This window comes from Rhagoletis pomonella, unplaced genomic scaffold, assembly GCF_013731165.1.
Source record: "Rhagoletis pomonella isolate Grant_MI unplaced genomic scaffold, Rhpom_1.0 Rhpom_scaffold_07076, whole genome shotgun sequence".
NCBI classification, from domain to species: Eukaryota; Metazoa; Arthropoda; class Insecta; order Diptera; family Tephritidae; genus Rhagoletis; species Rhagoletis pomonella.
In genome coordinates, this window is record NW_023465605.1 from 1 (window position 1) to 8,515 (window position 8,515).

At 38.8% G+C, this 8,515-nt stretch overlaps 2 protein-coding genes and 1 long non-coding RNA gene across 4 annotated transcripts; 2 read left to right on the top strand and 1 right to left on the bottom strand.

Annotated features, from left to right (window-relative positions):
- Nucleotides 1-163: 163 nt before the first annotated feature.
- Nucleotides 164-553, bottom strand: LOC118755699. The gene is made up of 2 exons (XR_004995052.1): nt 403-553; nt 164-208 (listed from the first exon to the last, which is right to left on the bottom strand). It is a non-coding gene; the product is annotated as an uncharacterized LOC118755699 (long non-coding RNA).
- Nucleotides 554-570: 17 nt separating this feature from the next.
- LOC118755698 lies at nt 571-2,940 on the top strand. Its single transcript, XM_036490521.1, has 2 exons — nt 571-804; nt 2,043-2,940. The coding sequence occupies exon 2, from the start codon at nt 2,103-2,105 to the stop codon at nt 2,805-2,807; it is 705 nt and encodes a 234-aa protein (XP_036346414.1). The 5' UTR covers nt 571-804; nt 2,043-2,102; the 3' UTR covers nt 2,808-2,940.
- Nucleotides 2,941-7,210: 4,270 nt separating this feature from the next.
- LOC118755700 (39S ribosomal protein L2, mitochondrial-like) lies at nt 7,211-8,507 on the top strand. Of its 2 annotated transcripts, XM_036490522.1 has the most exons (4): nt 7,211-7,374; nt 7,426-7,887; nt 7,953-8,165; nt 8,225-8,507. In XM_036490522.1, the coding sequence occupies exons 1-4, from the start codon at nt 7,227-7,229 to the stop codon at nt 8,428-8,430; spliced, it is 1,029 nt and encodes a 342-aa protein (XP_036346415.1). In that variant the 5' UTR covers nt 7,211-7,226; the 3' UTR covers nt 8,431-8,507. The 2 variants fall into 2 exon arrangements, with proteins under 2 accessions (XP_036346415.1, XP_036346416.1); XM_036490523.1 differs by having other exon boundaries at nt 7,310-7,887.
- Nucleotides 8,508-8,515: the final 8 nt, after the last annotated feature.

The following is an 8,515-nucleotide window of genomic DNA, read 5'->3' on the forward strand; positions in this document are numbered from 1 at the left end:
TTTGCAGTTCACCTCCCCTTCTCTATTTATTCCACTTTATTTTTTGGCTCTGCCGTTCGTTGGCTGGCGGCTATGGTTATGGCTACACGGCTCTGGCTCCGTTGGCTAATGGTTGAGTGCTATGTTGTTTTTGTGGTTTTTGTTTTTGTTACGGATGTTGTTGTTTTCCCTGCCGATGTTGTTGTACGATGTGTTGTGCAGGGCAAAACTGCGAACGAGAAAAATAATCGAGAAAAACACCAACTATGAAAAAACACAAAACGAAGCAAAGGCAAAAACACACACATGTATCGCCATTGGAAAAAGAAAAGCCGCTTCAATGTTGGGGAGCAACAGCGCGGTAGCCCCAATAACTTTACTGAAATTTAACAAACCCAAAATGGATAAATACTCTATACTTACCACGAAAGCAATTTTTTCAACTATATTTGGCTAATTTTATTTCGCCACACGCGTGTTTACAAACAAAATTCTGAACCGAAATCGAAAATGAAGAACTGAAAATTCTGCACAAAACACGTTTCTTCTACCAACGAGAAGACGGCAACACAGGGTGTGTTATATATCTGACAGTTGGTAGTACTGCGCCGAATACACACGCAAATGACATCTGCAGAACTTTTATAGAGCGGAAGGGATCAGCTCGTTGTTGGGGGGAAGAGTTAACTAGAATAAATACAAATACCAGTGCACGCAGCATAACGAGCGCGAGTTTGTAAATATATGCGCAAAGTGTCATGCGGGGAAGGGTGGTGGAGGCGATGAATAGCAATTACCCAACGCGCATTTTAGTTTCAATTGAGGGTAAGTGTTTTAAGCTATAGAAATGCATTCCATAATTTCCAAGGTACATACTTTCTTACCATGGCGCAATAAACAGGTGAAGTAATAAAACAGCTTTCTCGCTTTATGTTCTGTCATTCGGCTATCTTATGCAAATTTGTTAAGGAACATTTTCAAATAAGATTGTGTAAAAATCAACAAGAAATTATTTCACGCTCTTATTTCTAGCATCATTTCTAGTAGTTCACTTAACATCCGTATTCCCACGCTAATGACAAAACTCAAAGGCTGACTATACTATGCCGCAAATTTATTTTAAGCTCTTTAATGGTGACAATGTTTATTTTGTGTTTGCAATTTCAAAAATTTCAAGTGTCAATTGATAAACGCAACAGAAAGTAGCGTGTCGGTTTAATTTCGATAGCAACTGCGTTAGCGCATTCGTAACCGCGGTGGAATTATATCAGGTGAAATAATTAGAGCCAGAAAGTTTTTGACACTGCCTTATTTGAAAATTTGCCTATAAAATTTGACTATTAGGAAGCCGAGTGTCAGAAAATAAAGAAAGAAAGCTGTTTTATTACTTCATCTGTTTATTGCGCCATGCTCGTAACGCCTTCGTTTGTAATAGCCGTCATACAAATACACGTAAACAATTTAGTTGACGAATTTGCCGGCGAACGCATGTTGTGTACCTTCTATTTAGTTTTACGATGAGGTGTGTTATATGTGGCTATATGTGTGTACATATCTTTAAAATGCAAGAAAGGAATACAAAGTCCTTAAGAATGAACCGTTGAAAACTTACGTATCGCAAAAGTAAAATTAAACTTTAACTCTTTATTTTCGCACTCACACTTTAAACTCATTAATTTAAGAGTACATACAAATACATATACCATATACGTTTTTTTTGCACGATATGTATTTGCATGTGTACATGGAAGTGCCAACATATCGTGTAAAGGCAAATTAGATTAGTTTGTAGATCCACGTACATACGAATAGAAATGTTTATATTTTCATCGGACATACAGATAGAATTATTTGTGTTTGGTTTATTTCGATCTCAAAGGACGTTATTTTAAATAGTTAATTAAATACTGTGAATTTGACAGACAGATGCAATTACATGTGTATCGAAAGTCACATTTACAGTTTGAAATACATATCGTGTAAAACTTCAAGTAAACATTGCCCAGCACTTTTGCTTGGTGGGTTACTTCCTACAGCATTGCCAATTCTGCTTATTTATTCAGATTGTTAAATTGGACAGAAAGAAAAGTGGAATAACTTCGCAGCTACTAAAAGAGGGCATAATGGCTGAGTTACCGGAAAATTTACAAATTGTAAAGACAGAAGGACCCCAATTACCGGAAACGGAAGTACAACCGCATCGGCTTATTAAGGAGCGCCTGAATTTACACGTGAAACGTCGACTCCAACAAGAACAGGAACCGCAGGCACAAACGCAGCAGCAATTACAAATAATTACTCACCCTTCTGGGAATATAGCACGAGAAACTGTCGCTATTACAGCGCCCCAACAATCGCCGAAATCAGCGAATGTAAACGTGAATTTGACCGAAAACGACGTCACTGCCTCGACATCAACATCGAAAAGGAAAGAGAAACAACAACAGAAAGAACCAGTCAAAACACGAAGACCCTATCAAAAGCGTGTGGACAAAAACACCACCAAAATACAAACACAAACGCAAATAATTGAAGATGGCGGAAAAGGTCGCAAAAACAAACGTCATAAGCAGCAGGGAACATTTTTTTGTACTGGTACTGCTGCCGGGCCGAGTGGCAACGCCGGTGCGTTATGTTTATCGCCCGGCGTTGAAGAAGGCAGCGCTGGCGGCGGTGATGAAGTGGATGGTCGAGATATGTATTCACGAGATAAGGAGAAGTGTCCCGATATTTTAGGTATGGTGTTGAGCGGCAAAAAGCGTTCCTTGATGCAAAATGCAGAGGTTCAAGAATTTTTAGCCAAAATAATGACTGCATTTAAAAATTAGAACTTAAGATTAGGAGCTTTCAATTAAGGTAATGAAGTCATATACTGTTACGTTTATTCTTCACATACACTAGATTATTAAATAAAACGTTGAAATTACAGTAGGGGTCTTCCCTTAAACTTATAAAAAAGCTCGTAAATTTACGAGCCTCGTAAAAGAACTGTCAAAATTTGTATGGAGCTTTATTTACGAGCCCCTCGTAAATTTAACCGGCCGTCTTCATATGCTTGAAAATCTCGCTTGCGTTCTGCTTTTTTATCTCGCAAGCGAGATAGAGTTTTGTTGACTGGGCATTTGACAGCATACTTTTTCATTAGTAAAATGTCGCCAAACAAGAAGGTTCAAGCCTTGCAGGCTCTTAAAAGTTTGAGAAAATTAGAAAATCTGCATAAAGAGATGTATACCATTTTCAAATGAAAAATGGCTGCCTCTAAATTTGTATTTGCCTCCAAAATAAACGATGTTGCAACTCTGAAGAATTCTGCGAAATGAGAACATAGCTGTCAAACAACAAAAATCACAGTTGAAAGCAAGCGAGAAAAAACATGCTTCGTACTTTTTGCGGTCTACACGTGCGGTTTCTCGCATGCGTCGTCCCGCAAGCGAGATTTTCCAGCACGTGAAGACGGCCGGTAAGCCCGCTATACAGTTCAATGCGAGCGGGAGCGTGAATTTCATGAAATCGAGAAGTGCAAGTCCGGCAACGCCACGTTTCACAAACAGCTGTTTACTAGGGTTATGATGTTTTTAGATTAAAAAGCTTGAGTGGCATAACCAGGATTTAAAACACTGGAAAAGTTGTGTGGAATCGTTGAAATATACAATATATTCAAATAGAAGAAACTGAAAATATATTATAACCAATTTAGTTCATTGCCTGGTACCAACGACTTTTGCAATTCAAAAGGAGGCCACACCCTACTTATTAGTTTCTTGCCAGAGCATTGCCACTTTTTCAAGGCACTTTATTTAGGGATAAATCGATACCATCAAGGTATTACTCAAATCAGTACTGGTACTTCTATCAAACAAGGTACCGATACCTACTCAGTATCGGAAAGGTATCGAGTTCTTGTACATAGAACTACGATTTTGCAAATTTTCAAAGTTATTGAATTTTTTTTCACAAATAATATGAATGTTTTTCAAGATTAATAGATAAAGTTTTTTCATATAAAATAAGTTTGAGAAAATAACTCCTTTTTTGTTATATTTCCCCAAAAAAATCTACTTTTCCAACTGTTTTCCTGAAAGGCGAGATTTTGATATACGGGCATGTTCTGAAATTCGAAACTTTGAACTCGCCAAATATTTTTTAATTACATATATCTGATAAAAACAGTGAATATTCTAACTGAAACCCGCAAAAGAAGCAGCAGCGATATGAAATAAATCATTTTAATGCGAGACTTGTAATTTTTTGGGTTAAAACCATCAAGAAAATTATCGATATCGAGTCGATTTCAAATTTTCGAATTTTAGAACATGTCTGATAGTTGTACCTGTTTTTAGAAAAGCCGATAGCAAGGGACAGATGACCCAACAACCGTTATGTATGGACGGGCGTACTTATATAGCTGCGGAAATGTAGTGCGCATATCTTCCCATTCCTCTAATGGGTTGCTTTTCAAAAAAGATACTGAATCATAATAAGTTTTGCGATGCAAGTATTTTTTTTTTTCGATACCTACTTGGATCGCAGTAAAAAGTATCGAGTAAAAAACTACTTGGTAAATTGAGAAAATTATCGAGTATGTACTTGGATTTACTTGTATCGATTCATCCATAACTTTATTTCAGGAATTCGCGACCCTGCAAGAAGCCTGACCTATGATTATCGGTTAAATTATTGGGAAAACTGACTAAAACTTTTCGTCAGTTTAGCGGTTAGTTTTGTATGGGCTTGGGGAAAAAAGTGACCACTTCTCCGGGCGTGTGATAGGTCATCTCTTTCTTGCACACACATGGGTGCATTTGCCTTACAGTATGTTCACTCGCTCATACATGTCATCTAGTTGGTGATGTACAAGTGAGTTTAGCGATGAAACTATTGGGAAAATATCACGATAATTAGTGATTTTTATGACCACTATTCTAACTTCTAAATAATTGATAAAATACTGAATAGATGGCAGCGAAATATCAAAAAATACATAAAACCAAATTAAAAAATGCAATTCGATTTTGTTTATGTGTTTGTTTTATTTGTAAAAATATATTGACGCAAGCTTTTTTAGGGCTACTGAGCTCAGACAATTCTTATAATTTTTCATCGGTACTGAATTTTCGTCGCTAAAAACAAATTCCTCAGCGCCGTTTGGTCCTTTTTCCTCCATTCCTAGGGCTGGAGTCCCACGTTGGCGTTGCATTGTATTTCAGCACTGTAGTCACTCACTCCACAGTCGGCCTAAGCGCACTGGCCTCAAATGTTTTCTTCTCCATCCACAAACAAATTGAATACACTGATTTTTATTAATTGTTTCTTTGAATTCACCGACATCTATATTTTGCACCACAGCAAGCAATAAAGCAAGGCGCATCAATTACAGGTGATATCGATAGAAGCTATGCTTCTTCTTATGAACACGCTTGTGTCAAATTATCGTCCGTTTTGCTTTGTTTACATCCCAGCAAACCCAGCGTGACCGAAACTCCAACACAAACGCAAATTGTATGCTGTTACTAACACACATGTAATAATTTTTGATTGGAGTGCCATCTATTGTTTTTTCTTGCGAGGTATCTTTCACATATGAGCAAGCAGGCAAACTATTTGGTTTGAAAAATCACACGTACACAAAACTTATGGGAGCATTTTTGATTCACTATTAAGAATGTGATAGCAAAACGTGCCGAACTTACGCGTGACGGTCACGTTACTAGGAAAGTGGCCGTCACTGTTCTTGCTGGGATATTCGCGTATACATACACATATACGTAAATATATACCCTGCAAACAAGACGAAGTATCTCCTGTCATCAAACAAACAGTCAGCACATTCGCGCCTTGGCACCCACGTCACTGTTGACAGTTACAATTTCGAGAAAGTAGAGAATTTCGTTTACTTGGGAACCAGCATTAACACCGATAATAATGTCAGCAATGAAATCCAACGTAGAATCACTCTTGCCAACAAGTGCTACTTTGGACTGAGTAGGCAATTCAGGAGTAAAGTCCTCTCTCGACGTACGAAAACCACGCTCTATAAGTCACTCATCACGCCCGTACTGGTATATGGCGCAGAAGCATGGACAGTGACAACATCCGATGAGGCGGCTCTTGGGGTGTTTGAGAGAAAGATTTTGCGGAAGATTTACGGTCCTTTACGCGTTGGCGACCGCCAGTACCGCAGACGATGGAACGATGAGCTGTATGAGCTGTACAACGATATGGACATAGTGCAGCGAATTAAAATACAGCGGCTCCGCTGGCTTGGTCATGTCGTTCGAATGGACACCGACGCTCCAGCTCTGAAAGTATTCAACCCGCTGGTGGTAGCAGAGGAAGAGGGAGGCCCCCACTGCGATGGAAAGATCAGGTGGAGAAGGACTTGGCTTCACTTGGCGTTTCCAATTGGCGTCAGTTGGCACAGAGGAGAAACGACTGGCGTGCTTTGCTGAACTCGGCCAAAATCGCTTAGGCGGTTACAGCGCCAAAAAAGAAGAAGAAGATACCCTGCAAACAAATGCTACCGAAATCTTTAAGAGTATCGGAAATTTGTTACGATTCTTTTAGGAATCTTTAAAGAAAAACATATGAAGCGGTTGACAAGAACTAGTAAAGAAATTTCTGCACGATTTCTTAGAGAAAACTCTTAAAAAAAATTGTGAAACCTTTCAGAGTTCTATGAAATCCTGGTATGCAGGGTATACATATACATACGAATACGAATACATAAAGAAGATGTTGATGACACAAGGAGTTCATACCAGCGGTAAATGTTGTTTTTGTACGATTGCTACAACCTTTAGTTATTGAATCATGGCAATAAAGTAAAATTTTCTTTGATGTATATATGCATGAACCAAAAATACAAGATCACGCGGGCAGGAGAGTAGCCCGTTAGAATCGCATTTAGGAAAAAAGTTTAACGATTTTGACAATAGCCGTTTGTTTACATTTCTTCATTGTTTACAATTTGGTCGTGGATTTTTACTGCAATTTTCTTCTTTTTCGCCTGTGACAACGTGTGTACACATAAGGTAAATAATAATTTAACACAACGACATAATTTATAGAAGAATTTGTATAATAAAAATGATTATTCATGCATTCAACAATTTCGCGGTTTTCTCCGTTCTCTTCATTGTTTACTTCTTACAACAAAGATGGCGTCGAGATTTCGGCAGCTAGAAAATAACTTTTTTCGTTCTTTCCTTCCCGCGTGATCTTGTGTCTTTCGTTCATGGTATATATGTATGTATGTATGTACATATGTATGCGAGCGTACAATCGATAGTTTCTTTTCGATATGGTCAGCCATTTTTTGTAGGGAAGTAGCACCATTCGGTAGTATCGATAGTACCATCGATAGTTTTACAGCTCTACTGGGTATACAGCAAATTGGTTAGTTTATTGATATTATTATATAAAAAATGAATAACTTAACGCGTTTAGTGGCAAATTGTGCATTGAATGCTACTCGCTATCAGCTATCCAACAATACTGCCTGTATAAAGTATGCTACGCAGGTGCGGGGCAAGTGCAAAGTGGTAGAGAAACCTAAGCCGGGCGCTGGCCAACAATTTCGGCGAGTAGTACACTACCCGAAGGAATACACCGTAGAACCACTCAAAATTTCTCACTTGGCTGGACGTGACCCGGTCACTGGTAGGGTGGTTGCAAAGGGTATAGGCGGCGGTATAAAGCAGAAATATCATTGGGTGAAGTGGGTGCGTGATGGGCCAGCTGAAGGACCCCCACAAGAAGAGCGGGTCCTTGAGATAATCGATGATGGCTGTCGTACCGCAAAGGTAGCACTTGTAGGCGTAGGAGATGAGCTTAAATATATACTTGCGACCGAAAATATGAAAAAGGGCGATATAATAAAAACATCGCGGGTCATACCCAGAATACCAGGTAAGAAATCAAAACTAACTAAAAATGCATCATATTAATTTCTTCGGTTTTTAAATGACTTGCAGTGCGGCCAAATGAAGGTGACGCCTATCCACTTGGAGCATTACCTATTGGCACACGTATACATAATCTTGAAAAGAATCCCGGCTATCCCTTTCACTTGATACATGCCGCTGGCACGTTTGGCACTATCTTAAGAAAATTTGATGATAAAGTTGTAGTTCAATTGCCCTCCAAACGTGAATTTGCATTTGATCGAATATGTATGGCCACTGTCGGTAAGATCTAAACCTTGATACTAAGAAAATATCTGCGAACTGTCAAATATTTCATACAGGACGTTTATCGAATGTTGAGCATAACAAGGAGCACATTGGCAGCGCCCAGCGCATGCGTTTATTGGGCAATCGTCCACGATCTGGGTTATGGAAACGCAAAGAAGGCAAGCATGGTAGAAAAATCCGTAGATTACCACCCATGTCACTGGCGACGCCACCACCCAAGGCAAAGGATGAGGTTATTAAATTAACACTGCATTTGTAGAAGCCTTAGAGCGTTGAAGGTGTGATTATATTTTATTCAATAAATTTCTGTTGAAAAGAGCGTTCTTAAACTATGCATATGTGAA

What these genes read in the sequence shown, in the direction of transcription:
- LOC118755698 (XM_036490521.1), top strand. Translation starts at nt 2,103, where the DNA reads ATGGCTGAGTTACCGGAAAATTTACAAATTGTAAAGACAGAAGGACCC.
- LOC118755700 (XM_036490522.1), top strand. Translation starts at nt 7,227, where the DNA reads ATGTATGTATGTACATATGTATGCGAGCGTACAATCGATAGTTTCTTT. An exon ending in ACTGGGTATACAGCAAATTG is followed by an intron (nt 7,375 to 7,425) that starts GTTAGTTTATTG and finishes TAACGCGTTTAG; the next exon opens with TGGCAAATTGTGCATTGAAT. An exon ending in GGTCATACCCAGAATACCAG is followed by an intron (nt 7,888 to 7,952) that starts GTAAGAAATCAA and finishes AATGACTTGCAG; the next exon opens with TGCGGCCAAATGAAGGTGAC.